This window comes from Oryctolagus cuniculus, chromosome 12 (assembly GCF_964237555.1).
Source record: "Oryctolagus cuniculus chromosome 12, mOryCun1.1, whole genome shotgun sequence".
NCBI classification, from domain to species: domain Eukaryota; kingdom Metazoa; phylum Chordata; class Mammalia; order Lagomorpha; family Leporidae; genus Oryctolagus; species Oryctolagus cuniculus.
In genome coordinates, this window is record NC_091443.1 from 104541774 (window position 1) to 104560521 (window position 18748).

An 18748-nucleotide genomic window follows, 5' to 3' on the forward strand; every position below is an offset into this window, starting at 1 on the left:
ATGCCAGGTCTCCCACTGACCGTGGAGCCCTCACTCCGTCTCTGCAAACTTGAACTTGGGAGACACATGGGGAGATGCCCACCTGAAGGGGATTCTTCATTTTAAGGCACCTGCAGGTGACCCTAAAGACACAGATCCCCGGCTTTGCAAAGCAGAGCTTTGAGGTGCAGCTGGTGCTTTGGGCTCAAAATGACAAATTGAGGCCACTTGTGTGACTGTGTAACTACTGTAAATGTGTCACTACCACTCCCTCCCAAACTCTGCTGGAAACGACCGCCGTCTGAAATTGGGAGAAGTATACACCAGCCCTAGAAGTCAGGGAAATCCCACAGTTATGAGGATACTTGGCAACGTATGGTTCAGGCAAGACCAGACTGATGGACAAGCTAACCAAGCCCCAATTCCCTGCGCAAGAGAGCTTCAAAAAGTTCACAGAAAACGAATGAAAGGGTAGGTCTATTTTTGGTGCATAAGTTTTTGAAATTCGTGCATTTTTTTGAGTAGACATTTCCCTTGAACTTGCTGCAGACTCCTGGTGCATGAAGTAGAAGGAGTGGGGAGTGGGTACGGGGACCCCCAGAAGGACCAAGCTACAAGCTCAGAGCTCAAGATTAGCACAGCCCAGGGCTAAGTCATGGGCAAGAGCGGAACTTGATGCCTCTTCCCCCAGGAAGCTTACCAGTGGCAGACGCAGCACTTCCACACGGGTCCTTGAGGACTTAGTCCTCCCTGTCCGTCCACCCCAGCCCTCGTGAATAGTCTAGGGAACCTCGGGTCAGGGGACTGTAAAATCGCTGCAATGCTAAATGCTCCTCTCATGCCCTTGTCAGGCCCCGAAAGATCTTTCTGGAACCCACGGGATCAATGACGAAATAATTCTCAATTCTCAGCAATGGATGAGCCATGTGGTGAAAGTCAAGAGCATATGAAGAAATGGAGCTTGTGTTGTGGAATCCAAGCAAATGCTCCGTATAGAAAAGAGGGCTTTTTTATAGCAAGAGAGGAAAATCTAAATTCAGCTTCTCCATGCCACCGAAGAGGACGTGACAGTTGTCAAAGAGGCATCGCTTTCATTCAGCGGAGATTGAGGTCAGCTGAAAAGCGTATTTGCCAAAGTCAGCAAGAAATGAATAAATGGCAACCGTGACCAGAAGACTGGATTGAGAAATAAGTGGATGAGCAGACAGGCTAAGAGACAGCAAGAGGAGACCCAAGATGTGGACATGGAGCTTCCCGGAGTCAGGAGAGCAGCTGAGAACCACAGTGGCTGGAAAATCCCAGACAAATTTCCCCCTAAGGAAGAAAGACCCGAGCCTGCACACCGCCGCGGGCCACCCAGCACCGATTAAAATGAATGAAAACAGACCTGCACCTGACATATCGGAGCGGACATCTTGAATTCCAAAGACAAAGCAAAAACAATCTGCTAGTGTCATGGAAGTAAAGAAACACAGGCTGCCGCCTCCAAAGGAAGAATGCAGGCTGGTCTCAGATTTCTCCACAGCAGTGGCCTCTGACCACGGTGGGGCAGGGTCCCCAGAGTCCTGAGGGTGAAGTCTACATCCCCCAAATTCACCAGCCAGCGGCTTTTCAAACTTGCAAGGAGTCACGCCGTGTGGCACCTGCTAACCCTTCTGGGAAGCGATTAAAGACTCATCCCGGCACTGAGAAACGCAATGAGATAGTGGAGGGAGCACGGTGTAGATCAAAGGAGGGCTGAGCACCAGTGTAGCCAGCTTAGCGTCTGACTCACTGGAGAGAGGATAGTCAGGAATTGGCTGCACGCGGCAAACCTGCTTCCTGAAAGATAGGTGATGGCAACAGACGGATGAGAGAGAGAGGCATTGGGTTAAGACATCCCCTATTGGAGTGCCTGGTTCCACTCCTGATCCCCGCTTCCTGCGAATGCGCACCCTGGGAGGCAGCAGGTCTGATCGCCTGATGGCTCTAGTACTTGGGTCCCTGCCACCCAGGAGAAAGACTTAGACGGAGCTCCTGGCTTGGCTTTGCCTTGGGCTTGCTCCGGCTGTCGCAGACATCTGGGGGGTAATGGATGGAGACCCCTCTCTGTCTCTGCGTCTGGGCCCTTCAAAGGGAATACAATTTTTTTTTTAAGAAGAGATGCAGGCCGGCGCCGCGGCTCACTAGGCTAATCCTCTGCCTGCGGCGCCAGCACACTGGGTTCTAGTCCCGGCCGGGGCGCCGGATTCTGTCCCAGTTGCCCCTCTTCCAGGCCAGCTCTCTGCTGTGGCCCGGGAGGGCAGTGGAGGATGGCCCAGGTGCTTGGGCCCTGCACCCCATGGGAGACCAGGAGAAGCACCTGGCTCCTGCCTTCGGATCAGCGCGGTGCACCGGCTGCAGTGCGCCGGCCGCGGCAGCCATTGGAGGGTGAACCAACGGCAAAGGAAGACCTTTCTCTCTGTCTCTCTCACTGTCCACTCTGCCTGTCCAAAAAAAAAAAAAGAGATGCATAGATCTAGAGATGGATGGGTGGATGTGGATGGATGGATGGATTGTAGAGGGATAGACAGATAGATGATAGAACACAATAATGACCAAATATCTAAAACCCTGGATCTAAGATCTCAGTTGTGTCTGCATTAATAGACAGGGAGAGCAAGGTGACTGAGCACAACACTTAAGCTGCCTCTGGAGTCAGAGGTTTGCACCCCAGCTTCCCCACACAGGGCCTGGGGTCCTTGCCTGAGGCCGCCCCACCTTTGTCCCACTCATCGCCTCCTCCCACCCCCACAGACTCGGCACCACCCCTCTCTGCATGGCCTCTGGCCTGTTTCAGCCTCACTGCTTCTCCCTGGATACTGCACAGGCATCAGCCCTCTCGGGCCCCTCCGCCTGCAGGTCTATTCCTGCCCCCACCCCTCCACTTTCTTCCCACTTCCACAGTGATCTATAAAACACTCCAGGGACTGTCTGTGGAATGCTGGAAGGAGCCGAGCCCCCAGGGTTCGCCAACGAGGCCTCACTCCCAGGATCTGACACGATCCCGGTCCACTGCTCTCCCCAAACAGCCCAGTGAATCCCACGTGGCTCCCAGCGCAGCCCCTCTCCCACTTGGAGGAAGCAGAGCGTATGATGAGCACCAGGAAAGCCCGACCTGCAACTCAGCGTGCACCGTACTTAGCAGTGTGGCCTGGGCTGCCTGCTTCACTGTTTGAATCCTTAGGGGTCTCATGCGCAAAATGGGGGTGACAACCCCAACTGCACACCCCCTAAGGGAAACAGCATCGTAACTTCAGGGACATTCACTGAGCCAGCGCACGGTGAGCTTCACACACGATGACGCGGTCTCACTACAGCTCCTGTGTCTCTGCACACGTCACGTGCCACGCAGTGAAGCGCATATCGAAAGGCCAGGTCACGGCGTGCAGGAGGGAGGAGCTGGCCATGACAGTCCAGCACGTGCCCCTTCCCTCCCACGTGTGTCTCCCTGGGATGACCCCTGACCCCCGGCTTTGCAACGGCCTGCAGCCCACCTGCCTCTCCTCCGCTGCGCTGCACAAGGGCCATGTCCCACTCAACTCGGGACCTAGACAAGTGCCTGTGGGCATCAACGGAAGGAAACACAAGAGACTCTGCCCCACCAGAGAACAAGGAGCCCACGGCCTTGGGGAGGTCCCGAGTGGACCAGGCAGCACAGACAAGGCAGGGCGGCTGGGGGCAGGAGTGAGCAGGGGTCCAGCCGTGGCCCCGTGACATGGTGGCCTCAACACAGAAAGGCAACTTTTGGAGATTTTCCAAGTGATGGGAAACAGAAACACAAAGGAGTCGAACGAGCAAACGGCAAGAGGCGAGACTGGATGAGCTCACGGCAGGGCTGAGCTGTCCGGGGAAGTGACAACCCTGGCAGGACCTCTGCAGATTCTGGCCAAAACCCCAAAATAACCTCAGGCCCCAGGCACGCTGCGGTCAAGGCTTACTGACAGTCCACAGCTCAGTGAAGAAAAGCATCTACTGCACTCTTGAGAAAACACACGGGGCGCCAACGAGGGGGCCCCGCCCCGACCTGGATGCTCCCCGTGGGAGGTCAGGAGCTCAGGGGTCAAGCTCGCCCACCCCTAGGTCAGACGTTGGCTTTCCTGTGCAGACACATGACAGTTAGCCACACCCTTGCCATGGGCTCTTACGTGCGGAGCCCAGCAGACCCCGGGGCCGTTACTGGAAGAGGAGGCTTCTCCGGCTCAGCGCCACGTGTTGATCCGTGAAGAGCAAGGTGCTGGGGTCATGACCACAGAGTGGGGCAGGTCCTGTCTGCAGAGTTTCCAGGTGTCCTTTGGACGCTGAACACACCCCAGAAGTAGTAAAGGTGATGCTGTGGGCCGGCGCCGTGGCTCACTAGGCTAATCCTCCACCTGCGGCGCCGGCACACCGGGTTCTAGTCCCGGTCGGGGCGTCGGATTCTGTCCCGGTTGCCCCTCTTCCAGGCCAGCTCTCTGCTGTGGCCCGGGAAGGCAGTGGAGGATGGCCCAAGTGCTTGGGCCCTGCACCCCATGGGAGACCAAGAGGAGGCACCTGGCTCCTGGCTTTGGATCGGCACAGCTCCAGCCGTAGTGGCCATTTGGGGGATGAATCAATGGAAGGAAGACCTTTCTCTCTGTCTCTCTCTCTCTCTCACTGTCTAACTCTGCCTGTCAAAAAAAAAAAAAAAAAAAACCAAAAAAGTGATTCTGTGATGGGTGATTTCCGACACACTAAGGACCCGAAAGGGTAGATAAGGGAGCTGTCTTCGCGTCTCTGCCTTGTTTTCTTTTTCCCACAGTCCCAAACATGTCAGAAGAAACCTAGATGATGGGACTTCAAAAACCCTCAAACTAAAGAGAAAGTCATTTTGGTCACGAAACACTTTTGGAAATCCACACGTGGTTTTCAGAAGAAGCATTTGTCACAACCTTTCGGAAGAGTCCTGGTATGCATGGGTTTGGAAAATGTTTTTGCATCCAAATAAACTTACGATTTCATTGAATGGCAGAGATAGAGATGCCTGCAACAGCAGGGACTGAGTCCAAAGCTGAGAACTAGAACTCAACCCAGGTCTCCCACGTGAGCGGCAGGAACCCAGTGACTTGGCTCATCACCACTGCCTACCAGGGTCTATGTTAGCAGAAAGCTGGTGTCAGAGCCGGCGCCGCGGCTCACTAGGCTAATCCTCCACCTTGCAGCGCCGGCACACCGGGTTCTAGTCCCGGTCGGGGCACCGGATTCTGTCCCGGTTGCCCCTCTTCCAGGCCAGCTCTCTGCTGTGGCCCGGGAGTGCAGTGGAGGATGGCCCAAGTGCTTGGGCCCTGCACCCCATGGGAGACCAGGAGAAGCACCTGGCTCCTGCCATTGGATCAGCACGGTGCGCTGGCCGCAGCGCGCTGGCCGCAGCAGTCATTGGAGGGTGAACCAACGGCAAAAGGAAGACCTTTCTCTCTGTCTCTCTCTCTCACTGCCCACTCTGCCTGTCAAAAAAAAAAAAAAAAAAGAAAGAAAGAAAGAAAGAAAGCTGGTGTCAGAAGCGAGGACTCAAACCCAGCTATTCTGACACGGGCACAGGTACCTTATCCACCAGGCTACAGGCCTGCTTCCCCACTATGAACTTGTCGAAGGGCACTTGTGTCGTATAAGATGTTGTGAGGCTGACTGGGAAGACTACTGTGTCACAGAAAGAGCTTCCGGGATCTGCAATTAACATGGAGTCGGGGGGACAGGGAGGCCACAGGTGCACAGCTACCAGGGTCAGGTGTGAGCACACCTGCTGCAGGTGGGCTTTCAAAGAGTCTGTTAAAAGGGCTCCTCTGCCCCATAACGTCCGCCTCTGCTACCCACCTTGGCAGATTCTGGAGGTTGCCTTTGGATATGTTTTGCAACTCTGGAGCTCAGGAATTTTCCCATTTTCTAGCAAAGTCATTGTTTACCACTGAGGAGCTCATGCCCACGTGCTTGCCTGGGGGAGACTGGTTCATTTACAAGGCACCGCTCAGTCACCGAGTGAGCTGCTGTTCCAATGCTCTAGTTCCATGACCTTAGAATAGGGTAAGAGGCCATGACTTCATCCCAGCCACCTCATCTAGGCCAGATGACTGTCTGTACCATCTTACAAGACTTCTGGGAAAGTGGGTTCTATATTGGAAATTCTGGCAAGAAATTCTTCCACATGCTTTTCTCTCTGGGGTGCTATTTTTTTAAAAAAAGATTTATTTATTTATTTGAAAGGTAGAATTACAGAGAGGCAGAGGCAGCGAGAGAGAGAGAGAGAGAGAGAGAGAGAGAGAGATCTTCCATCTCCTGGTTCACTCCCCCGATAGCTGCCACGGCCAGAGCTGCGCCGATCCAAAGCCAGGAGCCAGGAGCTTCCTCCAGGTCTCCCACATGGGTGCAGGGGCCCAAGCACTTGGGCCATCCTCTACTGCTTCCCCAGGCCATAGCAGAGAGCTGGATGGGAAGTGGAGCAGCTGAGACTCGAACTGGGGCCCTATGGAATGCCAGCACTGCAGGTGGTGGCTTTACCCGCTACACCACAGCACCGGCCCTGTGACTATTTATTTTGTCCAAGCACGAGCTTGTCCCTCCCTCGCTTCCCTGGGTTTGTCTCTCCATCCACCCGTCCACCCACTCATCCATCCACCCATCCATTATTTTACAAAATATCAATGCTACTCTAGGTCATTTCTGAGCTATGTTCTGGGATAAGAAGATGAACAAAGCACAGCTGTCGGTCTTGACCACGGCACAACGTTGTGTGTGCTGAGTGTGCTCAGAATCAGTCAAGAGCGTCAACAGCCGGAGAACGCAGCCGTGGAGGGGGGTGGAGGCAGCGAGCCGTCCTGCAGGCCCCAAATCTCCTCGTGCACGGAGACAGCCTCGCCTCCCAGACACAAGACCAGCTCAAGTTCAGAAACCAGAGCCCGGAAGACGCAACTTCTGAGTTCCCCACAAATCACGCAAGCCAGTGGTCTGGAAGGCCTCTTCTGATGTCCCAAAAATGTCATTTTCTCTTGCAAATGCAGACAACAAGGACAGAAAACAAGCGTCCAACCACTTCCCGTCCGGCAGCCACAGTGACTGACAAGCCACCTGTGAGTTTTCAGCGTGTAGGCACGCTTTGGTCATCTACAATTTAAAACTAAAATCAGGACTGTGGTGTGCATGCTTTGGAGCCTGCTACTCTTTTCAATACTCCTTAGCACTTCGTTGGTTCAAGAATATCCTTTGAAAACACGCCTGTTGCCTGGTTGTCCAGGACTCTACCATATGGACGTCTCATGTCGTTTCTAAACAATTCTCTAGCGCTGCCATTTAGATGAATGGAGCTATCTCAATTATAAATAATGCTTGAACAGATACACAACTCTGATGAATGCCTTAGAATAACTCCCTAAAAGTGCTAATCCTGTATCTTGAGGAATGCACACTTTAAGGCATTTAACTTACTGCCAAATTACTCGACAAAAGATTTGTATTAATGTATGTCCCCATCGGCATACATGGAAGTGTCCTGTTTCCCAAGCCTTAGCAACACTATGGATTTTTCCTTTTCTACTTCTTGCCGTTTGCTAGGAAAGAGAGGGTATCGGATTGCTTGAGCCCACAGCTCTGATGAACAGGGAGCCGAGTTTTCCCAGCGATTAGTGTATCTGCACATACATTCTTTCACACCCTGTTCATATCCTCTGCTCAGTTCTCCCTCTTGAGTTAAACTCTGCCTTCTGGAAACTTGCCCCTGTTGGCCCAAACTGTGCCTTTCTGGAGCTATCCTGAGATTAATTCCTGCTTCATATGACACCCCCTCAAATACTTGAAGACAGGAATCATGTCTCACTTCCTCCAAGTTAAACAGCCCTGGCTCCTCCAACCATCCCTCACGTGGCACAGGTTCAAGGGCCAGCGCTGCGTCCGCCGCCCACGTGGCCCTGCTCACCTTAACACTCCCGGTCACCCAGCTCCAGGAGCGCTCCCCTCCGTCATCTGCCTGCTCTGGACACCTGCTGTCGCCGGCCTGCCCCTGGGGCCTCAGCCTCTTCACAAGCACTCTGAGGGTGTGTTTTCCCACAAGGTGCCATTGCTCACGTGATGTCTCTTAGCTCCACTCAAAGATCAATCCATGTCCCAGAACGGGAAGAGGGATTTGCCTGGTGGAACGGGATGGACTAATCCAATGAAGAAAGCATTGAGAAGAATGAGACCCTGGTGTGAGGTCCTGAGAGGGTGTTGATCGTAAGCTCCCTCCAGGAAACCCCCTGTGACTTCACTCACTCAGGGACCCTTCTTTGGCTCCAGGGACGACTGTCCTGACCACACCCTGCAGGGGTCGCCTGTGCTGTGTGGGTCTCCCTGGCCATGTAACACTCCCAGGAGGCTGGCCTTGTGTCTCGTAGCCCCAGGAGCCTCCCTCAACCACTGCTACGCATTGGCCATCACACACACATGGGGACCACAGCCCCCATCCGAGGGAGCCCCATCCCTTTGCTCTTCCGTTCGTCTCAACTAACTTCCTAATACAGATCTGGCTTCCCGAGCTCTTCCAAACCTCCCAGGCCTGACACAGAATCCCAGGGTGGCACTGACCTACACCTGCTGCCAAGAACTCCACCAGCCACTGGGCGATCCCAGGGCACGGTGGAGGCTGCTTCTCCATCTGCCATCTGCAGAGCCAAGAGCCAGGTGCTGAGCACCTGAGCCCTTGTCCTCTTGCCCAGCTGGTGGCTTTTGGCAAAGAGCACTCTGATCACCGTGTGCCGTATGACCGGAGTAGAAAAATAAATACTTTACAACACTGGGAGACGTCAAACAGATACCTAGGCATCACCATGCGTGTACACATGTGCTCAGTAAGGGCACAGACTTTGCTATCGGCCTGGCTGGGTCCACGCTGGCTCTGTGACACACACATACACACACACACACACACACACACACACCAGCCACAAGAGTCTGGGCAGGAATGGCTCTGCCTGTGTCTCAGCTTCCATCACATAAAAGTAGTAACAGTACTAACAGTAGTAACAGTAGTAACAGTACCTGGTTCACAGGGCTTTGGTCTGCATGTGAGTTATGTACCTGAAACATGTACTTACGCCTGCCCCACAGTAAGCACTGGGTGAGTATTAATACCCATTGATAGAATGGGTGCTGTGGCATAGGAGGTTAAGGCACCACGTGGGACGCCCACATCCCATACTGGCGTGCTGGTTTGGATCTCGGCTCCTCGACTTCCGATTTAGCTTCCTGCTAACGCACTATGGGAGGCAGTGGAAGATGGCCGCCCACGTGCATGGGTCCCTGCCACCCACATGGGAGACCAGGGTGGAGTTCTGGGTTTCTGGTCTTGGCCTGGTGCAGCCCTTGCAACCTGGGGTGTGGCCCAGCAAATGCAAGATCTCTCTCTTCCCTACTCTCTCTCTTTCTAGTAAATGAAAACAAACATTAAAACAAAAACATGTTTGGGATCACACGAATTCAGGAGGTGCATTGAGAGGCACGCTATCTGCACAGTGTAGGAAGCTCGCTCTCTCTCAGCTGTAACCGCTGATGTGCAGGGAAGGCCCGGTGCACAAAGCTACCGGTGCAGTTTACTGGGTGGCAGGGAGGTTTCGCTTCCTGCTGAGGGAGCGAGTCCATCTTTACTTCCCTCAGCAAAGGATGCACAGCAGGCCCCTGGGCTGGTCAGAGACAGTGGAATGAGATGGACATCATTATAATTGATGGCAATAATAATTCATCACCTAAAAGGAGCAATGCTATTACCAGGGAGCCCAAACTAACTTATTTTAGATTTCATCAACTTTTTCTAGATTTGTTTGCCAAGTGCCAACATCCTATGAAATATCTGATTTCCCTCAAGCATTAAGATGGCATTGGGGAGGCTGGTGCCACAGCTCACTAGGCTAATCCTCTTCCTTTCGGCGCCGGCATACCGGGTTCTAGTCCCATTCGGGGCGCTGGATTCTGTCCCAGTTGCCCCTCTTCCAGGCCAGCTCTCTGCTGTGGCCCGGGAGTGCAGTGGAGGATGGCCCAAGTGCTTGGGCCCTGCACCCCATGGGAGACCAGGAGAAGCACCTGGCTCCTGCCTTCGGATCAGCACAGTGCGCTGGCCGCAGCGTGCCGGCCGCGGCGGCCATTGGAGGGTGAACCAACGGCAAAGGAAGACCTTTCTCTCTGTCTCTCTCTCTCACTGTCCACTCTGCCTGTCAAAAAAAAAAAAAAGATGGCATTGGGGGTCTGGAGTGTTGTGGCACAGTGGATTCGACTGTGGCTTTTGATGCCAGTATCTCATAGGGAGCGCCAGTTTGAGTCCTGGATGCTTTGCTCCTGATCCAGTCCCCTGCTAATGTGCCTGGGAATACAGCAGAAGACGGCCCAGGTACTTGGGATCTTGCTAACCATGTGGGAGACCCAGATGGAGTTCCAGGCTCCTGGCTTTGGTCTAGCCCAGCCCAGGCCATGGCAGCCATCTGGGGAGTAAACCAGCCGATGGAAGATCTCTCTTTGTGTCTCTACCTCTCTCTCTGGCACTTTGCCTTTTAAATAAGTAAATTTTTACAACAGAGAAGATGGCACTGGTGTCTCTTTGAATGTAATCTGGGGCCATATGCATTGTGTCCGATTTATTCAATATTTGCTTGTTCACATGGGTTGCAGTGACCTATATAGGATTTTAATGAAATACATATTTTGAGGGAGGCTCGGACTAAGTCAAGGGCCATACACAAGTCTTTGTGTGCCTGCACCCATGTGGGAGACCCAGAAGAAGCTCCTGGCTCCTGGCTTCGGATCGGCGCAGCTCCAGCCATTGTGGCCATCCGGGGAGTGAACCAGCAGATGGAGACCTCTCTCTCTCTCTCTCTCTCTCTCTCTCTCTCTCTGCCTCTCCTCTCTCTGTGTAACTCTGACTTTCAAATAAATAAATATTTAAAACAAAACTATAGAGAATATATAAGAAACACCTATGTACCTAACACACAGGGGTTCTTCTGCAGATTTATTGAGAGAGAATCACTATACGAGAAACCACACATAATTGACAACACAATCTGGTGACTCTGGACGTGTTACCAACCCCACAGCAAAGGTAAGAAACACACCCAGGGCCTCCAAACGCCTCTGTTTGTTGCTTGGTTGCTGTTGCTGTTAGGTTTTTGTCTTTGGGTTTACAGGGAGGACTGCTCCTTCGGGGGTGGGTAAGGACCCTGCACCAGATCTCCCCTCTTCACAACACGTGAGTACACAGACACAGGTCTTGTGACCCGCAGGCGCTGTGCTGCACAGCACGGCTCCAAACCGCCCTCAGCTTCTCCCCTGCCTTTAGAACGTGCTGCTGGGGGTGGATGTGGGCACGGCAGGGTGAAGGTTAAACCCCACTGGGAGGTACTAGGTGAAAACTTCCCCCAGATGTGGCGTGTACAAGCGGGGGCCTTTGGGAGGTGAGTAGGACAAAGTCGTTGGTGGGGAGGCCCCAGGATTGACTGGATTTGCAAGAAGAGGAAGAGAGAGTGGACACAGCACCCCCTACACACTCGCATACCCACACACATATAAACACATCCTCACACCCACCATATACTCACACTCATGCACATCCATACCCACACCCACATACATACACACACTATACCTGCACACACAGACACATTACACACAATCTCACCCATATATACACACTTTCAAACACACACACTCAGCATACACTCACACACATGCACAAACCCATATCCACATATGCACACCCACATACATACACACACTATACCTGCACACACAGATGCATCACACACACCTTCACCCATATATACATACATTCATACACACACACTCAGCATACACTCACACACATGTACACACCCACATACACATACACATACATGCACACTACACACACATACCACTACACACACCAATATACACACATACACACACTCTCATACATGTGCACATATTCAGTATATACTCATACACAACCACCCTCACACATACATACACTCACAGACATGCACACACACTCACCATACATACACACACTCACACATATACACACACTACACATATACACACTCATACATATGTCCACACACTCACCATGCATTCACACACATGCACACACCCATTCCTACATGTGAACACCCATGTACACATATCTACACACATATACACACTCATACACACACATGCACACACCCATACCCACATACACACCCCATGTACAAACTCATGCATTCATGCACATACAACACATACACATACACACTCTCATGTACACACACACCCATCCCCACATATATGCACAAACATATACATACACTCACACACACATACACTCATCCATACACACACACACACATGTACACACTCACCACACCCATTCATACACACATACACATATGCACACTCATGCATGCACATTACAGATACACACACTCACCACACACATTGATACACAGTCACACATACACATACACACACTCATGCATGCACGTTACACATACACACTCACCACACACATTCATACACACATATACAGTCACACATTCACATACACACACTCATGCATGCACGTTACACATACACACACTCACACATGTATACATACTCACTATGCCCTCACACAATGGACATTCACATACACATGCACACACACATACATACATATATACACACACAGTCACACATATATACACACACACTCACATAGACACACATTCTCTCACACACAGTCGCACTTCCCCACAGACACTGCCACTCCCTGCCTCTTGCCCTATGGTGCCCAAAGCCCCCTTGGGAGCCTGCCCACAGATGGTGCCCCCATCTGCGGCCCCGTGCTGTTGGGTCTGGGAGCCAAGACCAACCTCTCTCCTCCATGACTCACGCAGTCTGTGGCGGCCCGAGACACATGTTAACATTCTCACACATTCGCCTCATGTCACTTTTATCTCAAAGGAAGGAAAACATTTCCGATGCAACTGGATGGCTTCCTGGTCTCATTCCAGGCCCATCCTCCCCAGAGGCCCACAGAGGCTCATGGCGCTAACAGCCATCTGTCCGCCGCCGACTCCTGGGGGGACAGCTTCAGCAGGGATGACCCAACGCACTGCAGATCCGACTCCCCATTGTCCCCCGTTGTCCATCCCTTCCTCCGCGCGTGGAAATCTGCCTCTTTCACGCGCTCTACCTCAGTGGCTGGAACCATGCCCAGCACATAGATTACGGGAGGCCCACAAATCCATGTTCAGTGAGGGGGTGAATCTATATTTTTCAACTTCATTGATCGTACTTTCCTCAAAGGATGCCTTTGAAACGTATACGAATGGGCTCGCACGTGTTCATGGGCTTTCTCCCCAGCAGCCCGCGGTGAAAAACCAAGAACAATTTCCTCCCACCTGGGGTAGGGGGACAGGAAGGGCAATCGTTCTGAAACACGCCCAAAGCATTCTCCAACAATGTTCCCCAGGAAAGAGGACTTGACTGGAGCCTTCCCTCCCATCAGGAAGAGGGCAGCTGTCCAATTCCAGCACACTCTGTCCTTTCTCCTGGATCTACAGGGAGAGGATGCGAAGAAACACTTATGAACGTCCCAGCCCCCAGACAGGTCCAGTGGGAGACCCTGGCTCAACCCTAAGACCACAGGACAATTCCCTTCCTCACGTCTTAGCCTCACACCAGGGCTGCAGTAACACTGGGTGATGGCTGGGTGGCCACTCTAAGTAAGAAGGGGCTTGTTGGGGTCCCCTGAGAGAACATTATAGCTCTGATGCTACAGACATTAAATACAGCCCAATTTGTAGTGAGATTAATATGGGGAAATACTTGGAAAAACTCGTGGAAAAGTGGAGGTAAAAGATGTTTATTTTAGTGGCAAAATATTTGGAAATCTACATATAGGAATGGTCTTTGAAAAGTTCATGGAAAATGAATGCTGTGAAAAAACTATGCATAGACTCTGCACCTCACACTCAGGCCTGCTGACCTCCATATCCTGTTACCTGAGATAGCATGACAGGGTTTCCACAAAGGGCTACTTTGAAGAGGGCACGCGAAAGGCCAAGCAGTCTGAAGAGACAAAGTAGGCATAGAATCCATCTCGGATGTGAAACTACAGCCACGAAATTAAGATGACCACGATTGAGAGCGTGTCAGACATGGAAAGCCAAGACACTGTGGCAAAAAATGGCCTAAATGAAAGATCTCTGTGAGTGAGATCCCAGTGGAAAGAACGGGCCATCAAAGAAGGAGGCACCTTTCTCTGAAGGGAGGAGAGAACTTCCATTTTGACTATGACCTTGTCCAAATAAGATCAGAGTTTGTGAACTCAAGAGGCTTCCATAGCCGTGGCAGCTCATGACAAGAGTCTCGGGTGATTACTGACGCCATAAATAAGAGTGTGAATTTGTTAAATCAACAACAGGAGTCACCGTGCACTTACTCCCCATGTAGGATCTCTGTCCCCAATGTGTTGTACTATGAGAATTAACAGTAAAACTAGTCTTCGAAAAGTACTTTATATTTTGTGTGTCTGTGTGGGTGCAGTCTGTTGAAATCTTTACTTAGTATAGAGTTGATCTTCTATATATAAAGATAATTAAAAATGAATCTTAATGAAGAATGAGATGGGAGAGGGAGTAGGAGGTGGGATGGTTTGGGAGTGGGAGGGCAGGTATGGGGGGAAGAACCACTATAATCCAAGTCATACTTATGAAATTTATACTTATTAAATAAAAGCTTTCTACTAAAAAAAAAAAAAAAACATGACCATGGTCAGTAAGAACGCTACAGAAAAATGTAGACAGTATAACAGAACAGCTGGATACGGTAAGAAAAGGGGCGCAAGCCCTAAGAAAAGGCCAAAAGGCAATGCTAGAAATAAAAAACTGGGCAGAAACAAGAAATGTCCTTGAGAGACTCATCAATGCACTGAATGTGGCCAAGGGAAGCAGCAGTGGCCTTGAAGATGTGCCACTTTGGGATTTCCCGAAGTGAGATGCCAGGAGGAAAAAGAACAAAGAGGGGGAAAAAAGCCAGGAGAGAACACCCCAGATCTGCAGTATAATTTCCATAGGTGGAACATACATATAGACGGGCTACCTAAAGCAGAATGGAGCCAAAGTAATATTTGAAGGATTGATGTCCGAGAATTTTCCAAGGTTAACGACACAGATCATCCAGCAGCACAAATATGTAAGAAGCTACATTTGGGCACATCCTGGGTAAACTGTAGAAAATCAGGCACAAAGAGAAAACCTTGGAAGAAGCTGAGAGCAAACTGCACACTGCCTGTAGGACAGAGGTGAAGACGGTGCGCATGGATGACAGAATCGTGCCGGCGAGAAGAGGCGGCAGTGGCACCCTCCCGTCTCGGAGGAGGTACCTGTCGCTCTGGAGTGACTTACTCTTGCGGACTCAGTGAGATGATCCTTCGCATGTGAAGGAGAAACAAAGGCTCCCCCAGAAACAAACAGGGGGTTCCTCACCAGAACTGCCCTGCAGGAAAAGTCCCAGCAAGTTCTTCAAGAAGAAGGAATTGGTACCAGTCGGAACTCAGATGTACATAGGAAAGGGAGAAGGCTGCTGTGGCCTGGGAGAGCAGCAGAAGATGGCCCAAGTCCTTGGGCCCCAGCACCCGCATGGGAGACCCAGAGGAAGCTCCTGGCTCCTGGCTTCTGATCGGTGCAGCTCTGGCCATTGCAGCCAATTGGGGAATGAACCAGCAGATGGAAGACCTCTCTCTCTCTCTCTCTACCTCTCCTCTCTCTGTAATTCTGACTTTCAAATAAATAAATAAATCTTAAAAAAAAAAAAGATAGGGTATCAGAGTTGGATAGATTGCAACTATATTGTATTCAAAAGAAAACAATTTATTTATTTATTTTTTATTTTATTTTATTTTTTTGACAAGCAGAGTGGACAGTGAGAGAGAGAGACAGAGAGAAAGGTTTTCCTTTCGCCATTGGTTCACCCTCCAATGGCCGCCGCGGCTGGCACGCTGCAGCCGGTGCACCACGCTGATCCAAAGGCAGGAGCCAGGTACTTCTCCTGGTCTCCCATGGGGTGCAGAGCCCAAGCACTTGGGCCATCCTCCACTGCACTCCCTGGCCACAGCAGGGACAGAATCTGGCACCCTGACCAGGACTAGAACCCGGTGTGCCGGCGCTGCAAGGCGGAGGATTAGCCTAGTGAGCCGCGGCGCCAGCAGAAAACAATTTAAATATGAAGACACGATTGGGCTAAAATCATTGAGGAAAACATACCATGCTAACACTAATCAAAAAAGGAAGTTAGAGGGGCTGATGTTGTGGTGCAGAGGGTAAAAGCTCAGGCCTTCAGCGCCAGCATCTCATATGGGTGCTGGTTCATGACCCGGCTGCTCCTCTTCCCATCCAGCTCTCTGCTATGGCCTGGGAAAGCAGTAGAAGATGGCCCAAGTGCTTGGGCCCCTGCACCTATGCGGGAGACCCAGAAAAAGCTCCTGGCTCCTGGCTTCAGCTCAGCTCAGCTCTAGCTGCTGTGGGCATCTGGGGAGCGGATGGAAGACCTCTCTGTCTCCATCTCTCTCTGTAACTCTTTCAAATAAGTAAAATAAATCTTTTTTTTTAAAGAAAGTGAATCTAAATTAAATTCAGACAAAGCAGAACTGAGAGAAAGAGAAATTATTAGGGATAAAGAAAAGGGACATTACATAAAAGATCAGTTTTCCAAGACACAACAATCCTTAACACGCACGCGCCAACTAAGACTGCACCGAAATATGTGAGGCAAAAGCCGAGAGAGCTACAAGGAGAAATAGGCAAACCCAGTATGACGGCTGGAACCTTCAGCATTCCTCTCTGAGCAACTGATTCATCCAGCATGCAAAAAATCCAATACAAAGACAGCTGCTTTTAACAGCTTAGCAATCAACTTGATGTGACCGGCATTTGTAGAATACTCCCCACAACCACAGAGGAATGCGCATTATTCTTCAGCTGACATCGGGACGCCTGCTGAAATATAGCACATTCCGGGTCACAGAGTTTGCACAAATTGTTTCATATTGTATGTATTCTTTTGTTGAAAACCAGGTTTATTGAGATCTAATTCATGTACCATAAATTTGCCACCGAATGTGTATAATTCCGTGTTTTTTCTTTGTGTGTTTATAGAATTGTGCAACCACCTCCACCATCTCATTTTATAACCCTCTTGTCACCCCAAAATAAAACACCGCACCTACTGTTGTACCCACTGAACGAGCCAGTAGTCATTCTCCATTCTTCGCTCTCTTTGAAAATCACAAATCTACTGCCTGTCTCGATGGGTTTGCCTATCCTGAAGATTTCGGAGAAATGAAAGCATACACCACACGGTCTTTTGTGAATGGCTTCCTAAATTGAGCATGACATTCTCAAGGTTCGTCTACATTATTATTTCAATACTTTGTTCCTCTTTATGGATGAATGATATCCCTTTGCATGGATATACCACACTTTAGTTAGTTGGTTATGCTGTAATTTGAGTTGCTTCCACTTTTTGGCCATTATGAATATTGCTGGTGGGATCATTCGTGCACGGATTCCTTGGGGGATGTAGGATTCCAGTTCTCCTGGGTACACGCCTAGGAGCGAGCAACCACCGGGTTCCACGGTTGCACAGGGATACCACTCCCCCGGTGGTTGCACCATGTCGCATTCCCACCAGCCATGTGGAATTGCTCCGTGCCCTCTCCCCAGCAGCCGCTTTTCAGTGGAACTGTCCTGGGGAGAGTGGAAGGCGTCTCGCTGTGCGGTTTTCACTCACATTTCTCTGCTCACGTGGACACAGCTGTTGATTCAACTGGCCACGCTGAACCGGCGGAGGGTCCTGTGTCTCAGAGCACGGAGAAGAGCTGCTAGGGCTCCAATCATCTTGGCGCGGGCAGCTTTGGGGGAACTCTGTTTCAAGGGGGACTTTTCTCCGGTTACCAAGCTGACTGTGAGACCAGCAGGGGGCTTTTCTAACAGGACAGCGTGGTCAGGTGTAAGTGGCCTCCAGGGCCCTGGGCACCCAGACACGGGACGGTCTGCTTACCTGCTGGCGGCCAGGCCTTGATGTACCCCGTGCAGTGGACCACGGCGTACTGGGCCTCTCCTTCTTTCACGGGGCCGAGACCGTTCCTAAAGTAAGAACAGCTGTGAAAATGTTTTCATGGCGTGGAGGCCGGGTGAGGATGCTGATGACTCCTCCGGCACGGAAGCTACCGGGCTCCTTGTTTGTCTTTGTGGTTTCCAAGCTGGACTTTCACCATCCTGTTTTCCCTCCTCCCACGTGGCCTGAGATCCCGAGTCAATTCCACCCACCCCCCATCCTCATCTCATCTCCTCCTCTCTCCAGCACGGGCTCCCCCTCAGCCTCCCCCAAGTGCCCAGCAGAAGGGGGCACTGACCTGAAGCGCTTCCGCATGGTGGTGATTCTGTTCAGGGGAAGGTGATCCAAGGGGGCGTTTCCACACCTAGGATGGAACCAAAGGGGCAGAATGAGGGGCGGGCTCTGCCAGTGCATGCCGGCACAGCCCGGGTCCCTCCACGGCGCAGGGACCACCACCCAAGGAAGGACAGTGTGAGCCACTTTGCGAGGCACAGCCCTGAGTCTGGAGATCCCCCCAGAGAGGCTCTAGGAGACACCCTGCCCGGCTCCGTCCCACAGGGCATTTCAGAAGTGCTGGGGTCGGGGTGGGCTCTCAGGAAACGGGCGGAGCGGGTGATGACAGCGGCAATGTCGCTCCAGGCCTGAGCAGGGACAGCCACTG

At 51.5% G+C, this 18748-nt stretch overlaps 1 protein-coding gene across 8 annotated transcripts in view; it reads right to left on the minus strand.

Moving 5' to 3' along the window:
• ARNT2 (aryl hydrocarbon receptor nuclear translocator 2) overlaps positions 1-18748 on the minus strand; it is a 189682-nt gene that overhangs the window by 53585 nt on the left and 117349 nt on the right. For all 8 annotated transcript variants that reach the window (XM_051834290.2, XM_051834291.2, XM_051834295.2 and 5 more), the window contains exons 7-8: positions 18386-18451; positions 18031-18116 (exon numbers count right to left, since the gene is read on the minus strand). In XM_051834290.2, the coding sequence (XP_051690250.2) occupies positions 18031-18116; positions 18386-18451 (152 nt within the window). The remainder of the gene's footprint in view (positions 1-18030; positions 18117-18385; positions 18452-18748) is intronic.